Raw genomic sequence first — 21,166 nt, forward strand, 5'->3', positions numbered from 1 at the left:
AACAAAAGAGTCCGAAATGCAGTACTTGGATGCAATCTCAAAAACGACAGAATGATCTCTGTTCGTCTCCAAGGCAAACCATTCAATATCACAGTTATCCAAGTCTATGCCCCAACGAGTAACGCTGAAGAAACTGAAGTTGAACGGTTTTATGAAGACCTACAAGACCTTTTAGAACTAACACCCAAAAAAGATGTCCTTTTCATTATAGGGGACTGGAATGCAAAAGTAGGAAGTCAAGAAACACCTGGAGTAACAGGCAAATTTGGCCTTGGAATGCGGAATGAAGCAGGGCAAAGACTAATAGAGTTTTGCCAAGAAAATGCATTGGTCATAGCAAACACCCTCTTTCAACAACACAAGAGAAGACTCTACACATGGACATCACCAGATGGTCAACACTGAAATCAGATTGATTATATTCTTTGCAGCCAAAGATGGACAAGCTCTATACAGTCAGCAAAAACAAGACAAGGAGCTGACTGCAGCTCAGATCATGAACTACGTATTGCCAAATTCAGACTCAAATTGAAGAAAGTAGGGAAAACCACTAGACCATTCAGGTATGACCTAAACCAAATCCCTTATGATTATACAGTAGAAGTGAGAAATAGTTTTAAGGGACTAGATCTGATAGATAGAGTGCCTGATGAACTATGGACAGCGGTTCATGACACTGTACAGGAGACAGGGATCAAGACCATCCCCATGGAAAAGAAATGCAAAAAAGCAAAATGGCTGTCTGTGGAGGCCTTACAAATAGCTGTGAAAAGAAGAGAAGTAAAAAGCGAAGGAGAAAAGGAAAGATATAAGTATCTGAATGCAGAGTTCCAAAGAATAGCCAAGAAGAGATAAGAAAGCCTTCTTCAGCGATCAATGCAAAGAAATAGAGGAAAACAAAAGAATGGGAAAGACTAGAGATCTCAACAAGAAAATTAGAGATACCAAGGGAACATTTCATGCAAACAAGGGCTCGATAAAGGACAGAAATGGTATAGATCTAACAGAAGCAGAAGATATTAAGAAGAGGTGGCAAGAATACACAGAACTGTACAAAAAACATCTTCATGACCCAGATAATCATGATGATGTCATCACTAATCTAAAGCCAGACATCTTGGAATGTGAAGTCAAGTAGGCCTTAGAAAGCATCACCATGAACAAAGCTAGTGGAGGTGATGGAGTTCCAGTTGAGCTGTTTCAAATCCTGAAAGATGATGCTGTGAAAGCACTGTACTCAATATGCCAGCACATTTGGAAAACTCAGCAGTGGCCACAGGACTGGAAAAGGTCAGTTTTCATTCCAATTCCAAACAAAGGCAATGCCAAAGAATGATCAAACTACCGCACAATTGCACTCATCTCACATGCTAGTAAAGTATTGCTCAAAATTCTCCAAGCCAGGCCTCAGAAATATGTGAACCATAAACTCCCTGATGTTCAAGCTGGTTTTAGAGAAGGCAGAGGAACCAGAGATCAAATTGCCAACATCCGCTGGATCATGGAAAAAGCAAGAGAGTTCCAGAAAAACATCTATTTCTGCTTTCTTGACTATGCCAAAGCCTTTGACTGAGTGGATCACAATAAACTGTGGAAAATTCTGAAAGAGATGGGAATACCAGACCACCTAACCTGCCTCTTGAGAAATCTGTATGCAGGTCAGGAAGCAACAGTTAAAATGGGACATGGAACAACAGACTGGTTCCAAATAGGAAAAGGAGTACATCAAGGCTGTATATTGTCACCCTGCTTATTTAACTTCTATGCAGAGTACATCATGAGAAACGCTGGGCTGGAAGGAGTACAAGTTGGAATCAAGATTGCTGGGAGAAATATCAATAACCTCAGATATGCAGATGACACCACCCTTATGGCAGAAACTGAAGAGGAGCTAAAAAGCCTCTTGATGAAAGTGAAAGAGGAGAGAGAAAAAGTTGGCCTAAAGCTCAACATTCAGAAAACGAAGATCATGGCATCTGGTCCCATCACTTCATGGGAAATAGATGGGGAAACAGTAGAAACAGTGTCAGACTTTATTTTGGGGGGCTCCAAAATCACTGCAGATGATGACTGCAGCCATGAAATTAAAAGGCGCTTACTCCTTGGAAGAAAAGTTATGACAACCTAGATAGCATATTCAAAAGCAGAGACATTACTTTGCCAAATAAGGTCCGTCTAGTCAAGGCTATGGTTTTTCCTGTGGTCATGTATGGATATGAGAGTTGGACTGTGAAGAAGGCTGAGCGCCGAAGAATTGATGCTTTTGAACTGTGGTGTTGGAGAAGACTCTTGAGAGACCCCTGGACTGCAAGGAGATCCAACCAGTCCATTCTGAAGGAGATCAGCCCTAGGATTTCTTTGGAAGGAATGATGCTAAAGCTGAAGGTCCAGTATTTTGGCCACCTGATGCAAAGAGCTGACTCATTGGAAAAGACTCTGATGCTGGGAGGGATTCGGGGCAGGAGGAGAAGGGGACGACCGAGGATGATATGACTGGATGGCATCACGGATTCGATGGACGTGAGTCTGAGTGAGGTCCGGGAGATGGTGATGGACAGGGAAGCCTGGCGTGCTGCGATTCATGGGGTCGCAAAGGGTCGGACACGACTGAGCGACTGAACTGAACTGAACTGAACTGAACTGAACTGAACTGAACTGAAGGCTGCTATGAGGATTGAATGAGTTAATACGTGCAAAGCTAATCTGAGTGTTTTTCCTCCCATCTGTAGTGAATGTCAGGGCATGGTGGAGTTATAACACATAGTAGGCATCCAACATGATTTTGATTAATTTCAAAATTCCTGTTTCTGAATTCCAGTGATAGGCCTCAATAAATGAGTACTACACATAGTTCTTTTTCAGTGATATAAAAGGATGGTTACCTATGTGTTATTTGTAAGGGACTAATCTTCTTGAGGAGTATTTAAAATAGATCTCCTTGCATAATAGTCCTGTGATTTCTAAACTTTCACCCATCTGGAAAGGGCATTGCTTTCATCACTCCATATTGACTTTATTATTATTTCCTCTATAATTTTCACATTTTGAGGCAAGGGAGAAATTATCCTGATTTTAAAGACTGAGACAGAGAGATGCCAGTATTTCACAAGGGGGTGATTTTTCCCCCAAGCCTCCTCACATTAAGGAGACAGAAAGAGTATAATTTCTAATAATTATATAGTCCTCTCTAAATGGAAAAGAACATAATATGGTAAATGCAAAGACATTTACCAACTCTAATCTGAGGGTAAGTTTTTCCTCATTTTAATCTTTCTTACTTTCTAAAATGATACACAGTGAAAACAGACAGAAATATTTGGTAGCTATAATTCTTCCCCAATTGCTCTACTTGTTGTTATTAACCAAGAAATACCACATGTAAACCACAGGGAAATCATGACAAATAAAATATTTTTGGAAATTCCAGAATATTTCCACCATTTGAAGGATACATGGTAAAAGGTTAGCTGTAGCCTACACATCCCATAAGAGTGTTATATTTTTGCAAGTATTTTAACTTGATTTTATTATAGAATAAAACATAATTTCTGGTCATTTCAAAAAGGATATTATTTCATCAGCGTAGGTCTAAGAGAAATCTTAACACAAAAATATTCTGGTTTTCACTTCACTGGTTTCAATTTCTTTGAGTTATTTAATTAGCAATATGCCAGTCTGGCTACCTTTTGAATGCCTGAATGGAGAGAGATTGTTATTTGTGCATCCAAAAGTACGTTACCTCAAATTACATGGCTTCTAGGAGACACTTCTATGTAATTTTCCTGATAACATGCTTCCTTTTGTGAAAGAAGTCAAAAGAAACATTGAGTACATAGTATGCCCTGCATTCATCCCTTGAAAAGAAATATTCTCGGGCTACCTGACAGTTTTTCCACAACAATTAAACAAGGGACACTAAAAGTGGGAAGTATATTTTAAACATATCTGAAATAAGGAAAACTTCATACAATGGTACATTTTTAGTTAATTGTCAATTCATTTAGTGATTTTTAAAATGTTGTTTCATTATTATCTTATTTTTAAAAGAGTCATTGTTGTAATACATATCTGGCATGCTAAAAATATTATATGATGCAAAATCAGAATGTTCTGTTCTATTCAATTTCCACCTTAATTTAGTAAATATCTTTATGTGCCCTCTAGACACAAGTATGAGTAAGACAAACATAGACCTTCCAGTAAGTAGTTCCCTGGGTAACAGAAGAATCATATGTCTTAAACACAGAAAAATTATTACAATGTAATCTGCCAATGTGTAGGGTTCATTTTTATACACGGTGCTCTTGGAACCAGTGAGAAAGAAAACTTATCTGAGAAGGGAGGAAAAATAACACCTTAACTAAATCTTTAAAAAAATGACACATGTTATTGTGGAGAAGATTTTACCTCTCTAAATGTCAGCTCTAAAATTCAGAGAGTAATAATTATTTCAATAATTTATTGTGAAGACTGAGTAAATCAATGATGATAACCTCCAGAGGTTAACACTTTCTCTTTATAAGGCACTCTCTTGAGTGCTTAACCCTTTATATCTTCAGCCTCCCAAACTCTTCAAAGTTAGGTACAATTGTTCATTTTATGCATAGCAGAACTGATTCCTAAATTATCGTTATTACATTATAGTTCATATTTTTATTATGATTAGGCTATGTGTTCTATTCATGCTTTAAGGCTACAGTTGAAATAAATGGTTGACAAAAAACAATTCAAAAGCATAGGTGTGTATACTTTGGTTGTGAGCAACGTTACTGATCCAAAATCATATGCAGGTTCAAACTAATCAGTACAAACACTTATGTGTCTTCAGGGATTTGCTCATGCTGTTCTCTGTGACTTGAATTCTCACCTATTCCTCACTCTACTGGACATGATGTATACCTTTCAGGACTCAGTTTAAATTTCACTTTCTCAACTCAGCTTACCCTCCCTGATAGGTTAGGGAATCTGTTAGGTTTCCTAGCTACTGGCTCCCACAGTACTGTCTGACTGCTCCCCTCAGCACTTCATTATAATTTGCCTAATAGTCTGTCTTTCTCAGTAAGCAATAAGCTACCTGAGGGTTAGCATCATTCTTATCTTGTTCATCACTGTGTCCTTAGCACCCAGACACTGCAAGCATCTAGTTAGTCACTCAAATATATTTTCAATGCTGGGTTTGGAAAATAAAGCTGTTGGGGGCCAAACAATCCATCTTACAGCTTGCTGGGGATGAAAGGAGAGCAGGCAGGCAACAGAGAGTGACGGAGACATGGTATATTAGAGAGATCTTCCCCCATTCAGCTCCTATTGCTTGCTAACATGATTTTTCTAGAAAAATGATTAACTACTTAAGTACGATTAACTACTCATAAGCAGTTCAATAAAATAATAAAAGAGCAGTAATTAGAAGGCAGCTGTAACTGAAATATACAGGTTACTATATGATATGGCCAGATAATCATTTACTAATCTATTTTCAGAGTCAGGTTTTCTTTGTAGGCCATCATCATTTTTGCTTTCATTTGTATTATTTGCATTATCTTTCTTCCATTTTTTTTTCATAATTTACCACCCCACCACCACTAAAACATCCCTTCCCAACCTGTTTCCTCTCTCTCTAGCATCTTGAAATGAAACCCGCTTATCTTTATCTTTTTTGTTATAAACATGTAAAATCACAAATTTTCATTTAAAAATAACTGGCTACATTTTATGGGTTGTCAATGGAAATTGTGTTATTCAGTCTAAATATTTCATTTAGACTGAACACAATTTCTATTGTGACAACCTCTTCAACAAATGCGCTTTAAATCTGTTGTTATTGCCTTCATTTTGATAATATTTTGATACTTTAAGTTCAATTCAGTTCAGTCACTCAGTCATGCCCGACTCTTTGTGACCCATGGACTGCAGCATGCCAGGCTTCCCTGTCCATCACCAATTCCTGGAGCTTGTTCAAACTCATGTCCATAAAGTTGGTGATGCCATCCACCCATCTCATCCTCTGTGATCCCCTTCTCCTCCTGTCTTTGATATTTTATATCTAATTTAGTTGTGTTGTAGAAAAAAATGTAGTCCGTATGTATTTAACTTAAAACTATACATACACACACACATATATATATATATTTCTGAAAGTACATGGTCAATTTGGATAAATGTTCTTTCCACAGGTGCCTGAAAAGGTCACACTCACTCTGTTAGTTGGATACAGAAACTTTTATACATTTATTAAATCAATCTAATAAATTTAATTCAAATAATTCTTAAAAATTTTAAGTAAGGCCATGTTGTAATGTAATTTTAAGAATGTTTATTCTTCTTTTCACTATTTATTTTTCTCTTTATTTTTATTAATATATTTTCTCTGAAAGTCCACTTTTGTTACATATAAATACCACTACATTAACTTTTTTTTTTTTTTTAGTTAACCATCTTTTATTCAGTGTTGTTAAATGAAGAGTACTTTCATACAGGTTTAACAAAAGGCACTGAAACTTCATTTAACAGCTGTGGCAAACTATCATGGTTAGTATTTGCATACTATTTCTTTTTTCAACACATTATTTTCAAGTTTGCTACAATAATGGCTTTCTCTTCTAAACATCTTATAGTTGCTTGAAGTATTCATTTTTAATCCATAATAGAACCTCTTATGTTTTAATAGGTAAACTTGATAAAAGTAAGTTTTGTGGTTAATAATATATTTGCATTTATTTCTTCTATCTGCCTTGTGTTTCCTGTTTCCTGTGCTTTGTATTTGCTCCTCATGCTCCTGATTTTTATTTTCCCTTTTCTGTCTCTCACTGGATTAAGTTTTCTACCATCTCAGCCATCTTTGTTTCTATGACTGCTTACAAATAACAAATTGTATTTCTAGATTTTATGTGATTACCTTTTTTAATTTTTAACACAGATATTTCAATGTTTTAAAAAACATATTCCCGTTATCAAGTATTTCTCTTCTCTCAAAGGGCCCTTAGCACCCCTGACTACCTGACCCCTGACTCCCACCTCAAACACCTTCCTTGTCAATTTTATGTAAAATTTTTATCTCTATCTTTATTTTTCACCCCCCAAAATGAGTTGTCATTCTTTTCTAGTCAATAGTTAATTTTATTTATGACTATATTTTTTCTGGTTTCCTTGCATCATCATTTCTTACATCCCTCTTTCATTCCAAGTTTGTCTCAATTATGCTGAAGAATAATTTTCTTAAGAATTCTTATAATAAGGTGAGTGACAAACCACCTTAGATTTTAAATGCTTACAATATCTTTATTTATGTTTGTATTGTTGAGGGAGAAATACAGTCCTTTAAAGGACTAGAAATAGTCCTAAAACACTAGTCCTTTAAAACACTGTGTTCTTGGCTTCTAACATCTATGGATACTAATGAGAAGTCTGAGGGCAGATTGTTGATTTTAGAATAATCTTTTTTTTTTCCCCCAGAAGCTGATTCTTTCAAGAAACTTGGCATTTCACAATATTACAATTGTGTTCTAAATGAGGAACTTATATCTTTCCTCTCTTTTGGAAAACCATCTACAACCGCCTTAAGACTGCTTTAAGACTGCTCTACATCAATTTCTAACCTGGTTCTAAATTTAAAGTTTTACTAGTATTTTTATTTCAGTGAATATTTCTAATCAACTATTTCATATCAAATTCAGTTTTATTAATAATTTTACCTTATTTATGTGGATATGATTTTCTATTTATTTTAAAAGGCCTGAACATGATATTATTTGGTTTCATTAGGATAAAATCATCTGTAGTTTGAGTCTTTTGATTATCACTGGTTAAGTAGTTTTTTTAAACTGAACTAGTTTTTCTAACGTTGTTTTGAACTTTAGGTTTTAGATTTACACTGAGAGAAAATTTTCTGTTTTTGCACTTACCCTCCTGCTTCTTACATCAAGTACACAATAGCTTCCACCCAGTATCACTCCTCTCCCTCTCCACCACTGCAGAAACCAAGTTTCTTATTGGAGGCCCAGAGCTCCAGTCTCCAGGTAATATTTACAGACAATATAGAAGCAAGTTACTGGGCCACTAGGCACACGCCTAAAACACTGAGACAGAGCCCTCTGCACCTTCATTCCAGCCCAAGCCCTATTCTTTTTTTTTTTTTTTTCAAACTTTCTCCCAGGGGTAGTTGAATCCAGTTCTCTACCATGCATAAAGCTTTTGGTATCTACTACCCCATAGCAGTCAAACTCCCCAGCAGCCCCTGATGGTTTGCTTATGTAGAGACTAGTAGGCAGTGGTCCAAGTCCCCTATCTACTGTTGAATGTTTCCATATCAGGGCTTTCCTAGTGGCTAAGTGGTAAAGAAACCACCTGCCAAAGCAGCAGATGCAGAGTCTGTCCCTGAGTTAGGAAGATCTCCTGGAAAAGGAAATGGCAACCCACTACACAGTTTTTGCCTGAGATAATCCCGTGGACGAAGGAGCCTGGAGGCCTACAGTCCACAGGGTCGCAAAAGAGTTGGACATGACTTAAGTGACTAACCAACAATAACAACATTTCTATACCATTTCTGGCCCCAAAAGGTATTTATCTACATTTTTATACTTCAGCTATTCATTTCCTTGTGTGCTTATCATGTGTCATTTATCATTACCATTTGGAGCAAATGGGTATTTAAATTTTAACTCACAGCATCATGGTTCATGCTGATACATTACTAATGCTTTATTCATCAAATATATTTATGAAAAACTACATATTTTAAGTTCTTAAGATTCAAATCAGTGAAAGTCCAGCCATCTACACAGTAAGGTGCCCCCAAGAGTATATATATTTAAACGTATAAAGAGCAAATTCAAAAACTTTAATAGCAAATAACCTTAAGAACCATGTGGTTTTGGTAAATTCAAATATTATTGCACCAAATCACTGAAACTTATTTTTTATGTGTTAAAATTCTAGATACTAATGTATAACTTTAAGTCAAATTAAAAATTTGTGATAAAAATCATCTAGCAATCTGTCCAGTCATGCAGTCTTATTATCTATCACTGTGCCAGCACTGAGGATATTTAATAGATTTCCAAAGATTTTTGGAAAACAATGTCAAATATTTAAATCTATCAAGACATTATTCCTCCATATTAATCATTTCCTTAAGACTGAAAGGGGAGACACAAATGAGGCCTGAACAAATTTTACTTGTGTTTGCATCTCCAAGAGCCACGCTCTTGATTTTATTGATATGAACTATTGATTTTATTAATGTTTAAAGTATACTCATGTACATCTTTATTTCTTTTAGAAACACTTTTTTTTCTTTCATGTGAACAGTACTCATAAACTATAACACTTTTAAGATAAGAGTAGTATTGAGAAATTTTATCAAAGACGATATAAGTTTGGGACAATAAAGAAAGTGTGAGGTATTAATCTAATAACTATTACTAATCCATATTCCATTTATAGGTGAACTGCAAAAATATTAGCCATAAGTACCATTACCCACAAAATTTATTTCCCATTATCATGATAATATATCTTAACAGGCACGTGAACTGGCAGATCTTACTGATCACTTTGCCAAACTGTGACATAAATGTGACTGACACATTCTCAAATTTACTTGCAAACCTGTTATCACAAAATCAAGCTTAGGTTTTGCTAATGAACATAAACTTAAGTCCTAATGAACTTAAAAGTTTAAACTTCAGGACTCTCAATAGCATAGGCCTCTTCCAAGGCCCTGCATTGATGTAGATAGTACTATTCTGTGTAATTCTTCAAAGAAGGGACTCAGAGTTTATCATCTCATACCCCACAAAACGTGAATACTGCCTGTATAATAATCCTTCAATGGCAAGGAAAAAAGAAAAAAAAAAAAGCTTTTTGGTAACATGTACAAATAAAGAAAATTACTAAGCCATGTATATTTATCTTACACAACCTAGTTTAATAGTTGATTCTTGTATAACAGAAAATGATGTAGCGACCTCATTTTGGCTTCCCTGGTGGCTCAGCAGTAAAGAATCCTCTGCAACATAGAAGAGCCTGGGTCCAACTGCTGGGTTGGGAAGAACTCTTGGAGAAGAAATGTCAACCCACTCTAGTATTCTTGCGTGGGAAATCCCATGGGCAGAGGATCCTGGAGAGCTATAGTCAGTGGTGTCATGAAAGAGTCAGACATGACTACACGACTAATGACAGCAATAAGGCACAGTAACTGAGGTATTTGTGGTTGAGACAACAAGGTGTTAACACTGGCAGCTTGCAGCCAGAAAATTCAAGTTTACTTTGACTTTGTAATAATGACCTAATATTAGGTGGGGCAAGTGAGGATTTGTGAAATAAAAGGAATTTGAGGCTTTTTACTCTATATCTGCCCTTTATTACATGTGAATTTGTGTGAGCCTCTTGTTACTCATACATATAATGAGGATGATAACATTTATCTAGAGGGTTATTTTGAGTATCATCAAGTTCTAAGTACAGTACCTAACATTGTCCAGGGCTAAAGGAGTTTGTCTAATTAACCATCAGTTTAGAAGCATTTTGATCCTTCATTTCCTAAAGCCCAAAATGGGGAAAATATTAGCAAGTTTACATGTCTTAATGGTTATCAATATTTTTAAATGAGATATTACAAAAAAGCATTGAGGTGCTATGCAAGTATATAGTATTATGACTCTACATTTTCCCCCATCTGATCCTGTTTTTTTGTACTAAGATCTACTCACCTCTGGAACCAACAAGGAATATTAATGGAGATTGGGTTATTAGTCTACAGATGCTAATGTAAATGCATATGCCTTATCAAGTCACTATGGAATTTCAGGACATGTAGTATGTAGAAGCAGCCTACAACAATGCTTAATTCTAATCAATGCTCAATCAGTGTTTGTTTGATTAATTAAGTCCTCACCTACTGGGAGTATAATACACTTGGTGTTCATATAAGCCAGTTTTCTTGGGATAGTGCTGGTTTGCTTCTGCTGCACTGCATTAATTGTTAACAGTGTTCTCATTCATTTTCCAGTCTTTTGCATGATTAACTTATAAAGCAACTGACATAAGACATAGAGCATACCTAATCTCACATTTCAGTTTATGTGCTTTTTTGCAATAATTGATTTTAATATGAGGACTACACCTAATTTTTCTTCTATACTTATCTATTTAATAGATGGGAAGATGCATCACAAAAATACATTATTTGAAAAAAGACATAACATTCTATTATTTATTAGTGTACATGTGTCTCTATATCCTCCGCCAATATAACTGCGGACATCAGAAGTTTAAAGCTTCTAGCAACTCCATGTTCAAGTTGAAGATACCGTAGGAATATTTATCCTATTAAAATAATCACTAACTCAAGTAATCATGTTCCTTCTTCACTCACAATTCTTTAAACTATTGACTGCAGCATTTAACAAAACATGCTGATGTCATTCAAATAATTTTACTAGTTTACTTAATGTAGCCTCTTAATGTAGCCTCATAATATCTGATTGAATTATATCAGTGTATTTTTTATTATTTGACCAGTGCTTACTGTAAGCACTGGTCAATTTGATTTGAACTACGTCTATTCAATAAAATATAGAAATAAATACAAATAGCAAATGATAGTGTATAAATAGCATATGATGATGGGAAAAAATAGGGTATTTCAAATGAGAGCTGACATAAAAGACCTGAAAAATACAGTTAAAGAAAAATCTAAAGAATAACTCAGTTCTGTTCTTAACTAAAAGTATAAAAAGTAAACTCAAAGTACAGTGCTAGGAGTATATGCCATGCAAAACAGTACGTTTAATGGGTATTAATATAATCCCATAGAACATTTACTGTGAAAAATAAGTACTGTTTTCCAAAACCAATTTCATAATCGAATGTATTCCTAAAAATTCATAATTGAGGCAGCAACCTTAAGTACTAATCCTCTGAGACTCATTCAAGATTTAAAGTCAAACTTTAGAACCTCGGAATTATAATTTTTCTAAATTGTTCCTAAAACTCTTTAACATCAGTGGAAAGGAAGTGATTTGACATGCAGTTAATTCTCTACTTACAGTTATTTTTCAAACTTTGGGAAATTAGTAGAAAGATGCATTCTTCATTATCCTTTTGTAGCAATTCATTAGTTAAATTTGAGAGGCAATGAGAGTCTAGCTAGTTACTTAAATGTGATAAATATATGATTTCTTAAGAAGTCAACTAAATGATCAAAGACATGTCATAATAAAAATTTCAAGTATTATATCTATGTAGAGAAATTTTAAGACCCTGATGAAATTGATAAGAAAATCCACAGCAAGCTATTATTTCCAAATTACTTATTTGAAGCACTACTGTTACACATAACTGAACTAAGAAAAAACTGCCCCCTAGAGAGATCTAGAATCATTCTGTAGCCTGTCTGTCTCACATGTACGCAAAAGTGTATGAAGCAAAGTCACTACAGATGTGGGCACAGCATAGGATTGACAATACAGGAAAAAACAAAAGTAGTTAAAGTAGCTGGTCTCCTGATCCTCCTCATGCTATCCTTTATGTGGTTTATTCCTTTCCTACTACATACTACATACATTTCTGTTACATGTCCTAAATCATATGCCCATGTTTAAATGGAAAGGTATCATCTAAGGTATGGATTTAAATAATAAAGGTAGACTATGGAGTTGATATTTCAGAAATCACACATATAGGAATATATACACGTATAAACTATAGGAAAAACATTTTTGAAAAATACCATACTATTTTACTCTGCTCTCCTAATCTTTGCTTAATTTGGTTGAAAAATAGATTTATAATTATTTAAAAGTCAAAAATCAATCATTATTTTATCAAACAAACAAGTTATTTGCATCATGTTCAGCTTTTACTTAAGTACTCCTATCAATAGTTTAGTAGTTTGAAAGCGTAATGGTATTTGCATACTATTATTTATAACATTTAATATTTTTATTTTAGAATTATTTTTTAAAGTTATACTGTTTATAGTGGCAGTCAATTAATTCACTGCATTATGCTTATTATTTTCATTGAGTTGATTTAGTGTTAGTTTCAGGTTATGTGTGTGTATACGTGCTCAGTCATGTCCAACTCTTTTGGAACCCACTGGCTGAAGCCCTCCAGGCTCCTCTGTCCATGGGATTTCCCAGACAAGAATTCTGGAATGGGTTGCCATTTCTTCCTCCAGGGAATCTTCCAGACCCAGGGATCAAACAAGCATCTCTTCCGTCTCCTGCATTGGCAGGCAGATTCTTTACCACTGCGTCATCTAGGAAGCCCTAGTTTCAGGATACAGCATAGTGATTCAGTACTTTTGCAGATTATACTCTACTTTCGGTTATTATAAAATAATAATTTCCTGTGCTATATAGTATATCCTTGTTGTTTATCTATTTTATACATAGTAGTTTGTATCTGCTAATCCCATATCCCCAATTTGTTACCCCCATTCCCTCTCCCTTTTGGTAACAACAAGTTTGTTTCCTATATCTGTGAATCCATTATTGCTTACCTTCACAACTTTGACTGTTGGGTAAATTTAAGTAAACAACCCTTTAAAGGAACTCTCTAAAATAAATTGCCCTAAGTGGTCAACTTAAAAAAAAAAAGAAAAAGAAAAAGAAAAGAAAAGCCTTCCTATGTAGTTCCACTAGGAGATTTTTATTTATAATTTGATAGATATATTTGAAGCCACAGTAATAAGAAGCATAAATGGAATGTAATAAGAAGATACATTCCTATCTAAATTCCATGAGTCTCTTAAAATGCATCTAATACCATCCTAATCTATGCTATGTCTGAAATAAGTAGACTTTGCTTTGGAAAGCAGTGGTACAACCTCATTAACACAAACAGAGTTCTCAGAGGAATGGTGTTTCCCTTACTCTCCACTCTCCCCACCCACCTTCACTGTTTCCTTTCTCTCTTTTCCCCTTCTTCCCTCTTCCTCCCGCCCTCTCTAGTCCAAACCACAGACAAATAACATTATTTTAACTGATTTTGCTTCGAAATGCAGTGTTAGTTTATATAGATACTGTGTGACCTTTTACTTACTACATCCTTGCAAGCCTGCCCCGCTTTAATGAAGAAACAATGAGTCCCCAAAGCAAAATGTGGAAGAATTCAAGTGAATCTTCTCCATCAACTAGGGATTGTCTCAGGTTGTAAAGATCATACCTTGCACTGGTCAGGTAAACTAATGCAATTTTGAATTTGGTAGGAAAAGAAATTAAATCCAAGAATTTATTGCAACAACTCACAACCTCAAATTGTTTCTCTTTTCTCACTCCCAGGAGCCCTTCCTTAGAATTAACCTGTCAGAAAGCAGGAAGGGAATAAAAACCTGATTTATTACTAAAAGCAAAGTAAGATTTAAGCTTGAGGGATATTATGAGAAGGGTCCTAAAAAGAAAGAATACGTTGTGTTTGAGTTGACAACATCAGACAGAGAAGTCATTAATTAAAAATCTAGTGCTGACAGGTTATTTAATTTGGTCTTCTAGCCAAACAGACCCCAAGGATTACAAAATTCTACTGTATCCTCCATATAAGCTGATCATTTAAATGATACACAGGAATTGATCTGGTAGTTGACTCCAAAAAGGAGACCCCAGAGAGAATAAGATGTCTCAGAGCTTCAAAGTCATTTAAAAAGGATTCATTAAAAAAGAAAGACATGGCTCAAACTTATAAGAAAAATAGGGACAAAATGTTTTCATATTATTCCATTATAAATTTGCATACAATAAACACACCTGCTTTCCATCCATAGGTTCACAAAATATAATGTTAAAAATATTATTCAGTTTGAGGGTTTTTGATAATTCTATAACCTCTATTTCTCAAAAAATATTACAGAAGAATGCTGATGTATTCTTTCAAGCTGTGAAGATTAAAGATGGTTTCAGGAAAAAAAAAACAGTTAAGATAGTTTGTTTCTTTTTTTCCATAATGGGACCCCCTAGCCACACTACAAGGTAAAGTTAATGAATAAATTCTATTTTCAGATACTCCAATTTATATAACTTTCAGTGAAAGTATTTTAATAACCTTCTGGGATTACAATTAATTTGACATATGGTTTTAGAAATTTCATTTTTGAAGCCAAGTTGTTGAATAAAAACATCGTTTATGGCACAAAATACTTAAACTGTAGCTGTATATCACAGTAAAAATGTTGGATATCAACAAAGCTTCAAAGATTAAAGTTATTTTAAGATTTTTGTGCTTCAGGGATAGAAAAAACAATTGTACATCTTACATACCTCAGTAGCATATTGCTGCAATCCACCAATATTAATTGGTCCCTCTTCAGTGGCATACAAATTACATCCACCTACACAAAGATCAGAGGTGGGGCATACCATTCCACAGGTCAGACCAAGTGGGTTGTCAGAAAAAATCATCTTAGCAGCTCCATAATAGTTCTGCAAAAATAAAATGTTCTTATGTAACAACGCACCTCTTAACATTCAAATTATGATGGCTTTTTTCTATTAGATCAGTGTATAAGATGCAGAGGTTATAATAGTCTTTAGCTATCAGAAGCTATCAAGTTAGCATAGTAAAATATACACGTATCCAATACATATATATTAATAATGAATAATGAAATTTGGTAAATTGAAATTTAAAATAAACCATCTAATTCTATCCTGCTACAAATATTTCTTTTCAGTTTTAACAAAAGTTAGTTAAGTAGATTGCTTGAACAGGCTTAAAACCTAAACCTTAAAAGTAAAGAAAAAAAACTATGCTCAGGTAATTCAGGATATACTCCATGTAACTATATTAAGGGTGGCCAGGGCTCTCTTTCCATTCAATTCATCTGGTTTGTCCATGGATACTATGTATTGTGACATTCTTGGGTTGAGTATCATCCTTCAATAACAACCTATTAACCAACTATGCAGATGAAACTCATTATACAAGACTAGACTGTAAAGCTCATCCCTCATCACTCCCTTCCACACATTTGACTATTATAGACTAGTTTAGAATCTTCTGCATTTCATTAAGAATTTTTGGAATCCTACTTGTTCATAAATTATACAAATACATCATTTTTTACTGAATAGTGAACAATACATTGAACACTTCAGAAATATGTTTTCCTTTCATGAAAACTTAAAATTGAATCTGACTAGTATTCTTCAAAGCTGTTAAGTATTTTGTCAAAAAAAAAAAAGGATAATTTTGAGAAACTGTGACAGTCAAAAGATCCCCATGGAGATGTAACATCTAAATGCAATCTGTTATTTTAGAGAGGATCCTGGATCAGAAAAACGACATGAAGTAAAAACGAAGGAAACCTGAAGAAACTATAAACTTTAGTTAATAATAATAACATATTAGGCTTCCTTCAGAGCTCAGTCGGTCAAGAATCTGCCTGCACTGCAGACCTGGGTTCGACTCCTGGGTCGGGAAGATCCCCTAGAGAAGGAAATGTCAACCCACTCCAATATTCTTGCCTGGAAAATCCTATGGACAGAGGAGCTTGGCAGGCTACAGACCATGGGATCGAAAGAGTTGGACATGACTTAGCGACTAAACCACCACCAATAACACATTAATAATGTTTAATTAGTTGCAACAAATGTGCTATACAATGTTATATGTTAATAATAGGTGAAGCTGTAATAAAATTCTTTGTCCATTTTCACATATAAAAATACTCTAAAATACATTTTAAAAGAAGATAAGGAAAAATGTACTTAACAATATGAAACAGATGCATTTATTTCTTTCAGCTTTTATTTAAAGTACATTTGAAAGTCTTTGAAAACATACATTATTTCCACGACTAACTTCAATCATAAATACAAATTCCTAGATAAAATATTGAGGATAATAAAGAATAGCAATAATCTTTACTATTTATTAACTCTGTACTACATTTCTGACACGTTACCAGGTCTTTATCTAAGTTTTTAACATCAATCATCTTATTTAATATATCTAGCACTCAAGAAAAAATTTCTAGGCATGAGAAAAAATAGAATTAAATCTTTGATAACCAGATAAAAAATAAATTAATGAAGCACACCCACAGATGATGTGGAAAGTAATGCTAGCAGATAAACCTTTAATTTAATTTTAATAAAAATTCAGGCAAAAAGACACACAAAATACATGAAGCAATAAAAATGCAATTGTAATATTATAATTACTTAAAAAAGAATCAAACTGATATTGAATAACTGAATGAAACATTTAAAAATGTAGGGCAAAACCAATACAGTATTGTAAAGTAAAATAAAGTAAAAAAAAAAAAAGAACAGAAATAAATAAATAAATAAATAGTCAAGTGCAAAAAAAAAAAGTGATAGCTAGCAAGAGAAAAAAATAAAAAAAAATTGCAACACACACATACAAAAATATAGATCTAAATGCATGATTTTAACAGCATCCATGGTGGATTAACAATATTTCTCTTATTCAGTGTCTACTTAGCAACCAACAGTCACATCTAACATATGTAAATGCCTCTTCAATACACATTTTCTGAATACCTAGTAGAAATGTGTTATGAGATTCAAGTTATAAATAAGGAAAGTGAAGTATAAAGGGTAAATAATTTGCCAAGGGATCATATAGTATATAAGTGGCAGAGTCAGAATCCAAAGCCATATTGTGGCTATATGTTCTTAAGTACCAAGGTATATTTTTATATGAAAGCCTACTGTTTATTACTCAATAGATTATAAAATTTTGTTATGATATTATTATTCAGTTATAGCACATACCACAATGTAAAAGAAACACAAAGCTCTTTTCATTATAATTACGAAGGTAAACAGAAAGCCCATTAGATTATTCTTTATACTTCATCAGATGATTTTTGTTTATATAGTTTCTTTAGTTTTGATCCTTTCATCAGTCCATTTTAAAATTGTGAGATATGTCTTTTACTCTTAATTCAAAAGATTAAGATCTGCTTCTTTCTCTAAATTTGGTCACATTTACCAATATCTTTGTGACTGTATGCTAGTATCACTAATAAGAACCAATAATAAAGCATTTAAGTGACAAAGTCTAATTTTCAAAAATTAACATTGGTCTCTCTTAAACATATAGAAAGAGCATATACAAAAAATAAGCCAAAGATATTATATCATACATTAATAAATAAAAACTCATTAAATAGCAAAGTTGATTAATAAAGCATTTGAAGATGATCTGGTTTTAATGATGAATTCTATAAAATATTCAAATATGTATATCAATTCTTAACAATTACCTCCAAAGTACACATATCTAATTTAACCAAGAAATGCAAGATTGGTCTATTATGCCAAATACACTGTATCAATAGAATAAAGAATAAAAATCACACAATCATCTCAAAAGATGCAGAAAAGCATTTGACAAACTCCAACAAAACTTATGGTAAAAACTTACAACAAACCACAAACACAAATCAACTTATTCTCTGATAAAGAACCTCTATGTAAATCCAACAGCTAACATCTTATTTTATGCTGAAAACTGAATGCTTCCTCCCAAAGATCAGGAACAAAGGATGTGTTTCTTATTAGCACAGTACAGAAAATCTTATCAGATAATTTGACAAGCAAGAGAAGTAAGTGCTATTCAGATTGCAAAGGAAGAAGTAAAATTATTTCCACTTCTGATGAATGCAAAATGCAAAATGCCAGGCTGGATGGAGCATAAGCTAGGATCAAGATTGCTGGAAGAGATATCAGTAACCTCAGATATACAAATGAAATCACCCTTATGGCAGAAAGTGAAGAGGAACTAAAGAGCCTCTTGATGAAAGTTAAAGAGGAGAGTGAAAAAGCTGCCTTAAAACTCAACATTCAAAAAATAAAGATTATGGCACCTGGTCCCATCACTTCATGGTAATTAGATGGGGAAACAATGGAAACAATGACAGACTTTATTTTCTTGGGATCTAAAATCACTGCAGATGGTGACTGCAGCCATGAAATTAAAACACACTTGCTCCTTGGAAGAAGAGCTATGACCAACCTAGATAGTGTATTAAGAAGCAGAGACATTACTTTGCCAACAAAGGTCTGTCTGGCCAAAGCTATGGTTTTTCCAGTAGCCATGTATGGATGTGAGTGTTGGACCATAAAGAAGGTTGAACACTGAAGAAGTGATGATTTTGAACTGTGGTGTTGGAGAAGACTCTTGAGAGTCCCTCGGACTGCAAGGAGATCAAACCAGTCAATCCTAACAGAAATCAATCCTAAATATTCATTAGAAGGATTGATGCTGAAGCTGAAGTTTCAATATTTTCACCACCTAATGCAATGCAAAAAACCGACTCATTAGAAAAGACCCTGATGCTGGGAAAGATTGAAGGCAGAACAAGAGGACGACAGAGGACAAGATGGTTGGGTGCAATCACTGACTCAATGGACATGAGTTTGAGCAGGCTCTGGGAGATGGTGAAGGATAGCAAAGCCTGGCATGCTGTAGTCCATAAGGTCACAAAGAGTCAGACATGACTGAGCGAATCAACAACAACAAATGATAGAATAATATTTCACATAGAAAATCTTAATAAAGTTAATTTAAAAATTATTAGCACTGTTATCTTTAATTTTATGAATCAATTGGTGCCTTGGGATGCTTAGATTGAGCATTACTTTGAGGCGTGGATATGAAGGTGTTTCTATATGAAATTAGTTTGAATTGGTGGATTCAGAGAAGTAGATTGCTCTCCTCAATGTGGGTAGGTAACATACAATCCATTGAGGACTTGAATAGCATAAAAATGGTAGAGAAAGGATAAACTTGTCTCTTTGGTTGAGCTAGGATATTAACGATATATACACTGATTTTATATGTATATCTATCTATCTATATATGATATATTCTGCTTCTCTGGAGAATACTAATAAGCTTCCTTGGTGTCCCAGATGGTAAAAGGCTGCCTAGAATGTGGGAGACATGGGTTTAATCCTTGGGTCAGGAAGATCCCCTGGAGAAAGGAATGGCAACCCACTCCAGTATTCTTGCCTAGAGAATTCCATGAACAGAGGAGTTCGGCAGGCTACAGTCCATGGGGTTGCAAAGAGTTGGACACAACTCAGCAACTAACACTTTTAACACACACACAAGAAACACAGCAACCGTAAATATATTACATAAATGCATAAAAATTAACTGGTATTTCTATATATTAGCAATTAACAAATCAAAAATAAAATCAAAAGAAAATGTTTATATTTAGAAGAGCATCAAAAATACTTAGAATTATATTAAGTAAAAAAGTGTAAAACATATATTCTGTAGACAACAAAACATTGATGAAAAAAACTAAGACTTAAAAATGGAAAATACATCCATGGTAATAAATTGGAAAGTTTCTTGTCAGGATAGCAATACACTCAAAGTAATCCCTCTAAATATCCTAGTTGGTTTGTACTTTGCTAAAATGATCATGCTAACCCTAAAATTCATGTGAATATCCAAGGGAATCAGAATAGCCAAAAGAACCTTGAAAAATAAGAACAGACTTAGAAGAATCACATTTTTCTGATTTCATAACTTATCACACAGCTATGGTAATCAAGATAAAGTCATAATGGCAAAATTATAAAAATATACCTCAGTGGAATGAACTGAGAATCCAGTAAGACCTTTATATTTATGTTCAGTTGATTTTTAAAAGGATTCCTAGAATTCCAGAGGTAAAGAACATTCTCTTCAACAAGTGATGCAGTAATAGCCAAATTTCACATACAAAGGAATGAAGCTGAATCTCCACCTCATACCATTGATAAAAGTTAATTAAAAATAGATCAAATAGGTCAATCCTAAAGGAAATCAGTCCTGAATATTCATTGGAAGGACTGATTCTGAAGCTGAAACACCAATACTTTGGCCACCTGATGGGAACTGACTCATTGGAAAAGACCCTGATGCTGGGAAATATTGAAGGCAGGAGGAGAAGGGGATGACAGAGGATGAGGTGGTTGGATGGCATCACTGACTCAATGGACATGAGTTTGAGCAGGATCCAGGAATTGGTGATGGAAAGGGAAGCCTGATGTGCTGCAGTCAATGGGGTCGCAAAGAGTCAGACACAACGAGCAACTGAACCGAACTGAACTGAAAAATAGGTCATAGATCTAAATTTTAGAGCTAAACCTATAAAACTCTTAGAAGACAACACACAAGTAAATCTTCATGACTAGGT

At 34.3% G+C, this 21,166-nt stretch overlaps 1 protein-coding gene across 2 annotated transcripts in view; it reads right to left on the reverse strand.

Annotated features, from left to right (window-relative positions):
- DPYD (dihydropyrimidine dehydrogenase) overlaps window positions 1-21,166 on the reverse strand; it is a 931,708-nt gene that overhangs the window by 672,593 nt on the left and 237,949 nt on the right. For both annotated transcript variants that reach the window (XM_069598442.1, XM_069598445.1), the window contains exon 5: window positions 15,258-15,419. In XM_069598442.1, the coding sequence (XP_069454543.1) occupies window positions 15,258-15,419 (162 nt within the window). The remainder of the gene's footprint in view (window positions 1-15,257; window positions 15,420-21,166) is intronic.

Source organism: Ovis canadensis, chromosome 1 (assembly GCF_042477335.2).
Source record: "Ovis canadensis isolate MfBH-ARS-UI-01 breed Bighorn chromosome 1, ARS-UI_OviCan_v2, whole genome shotgun sequence".
Lineage (NCBI taxonomy): Eukaryota > Metazoa > Chordata > Mammalia > Artiodactyla > Bovidae > Ovis > Ovis canadensis.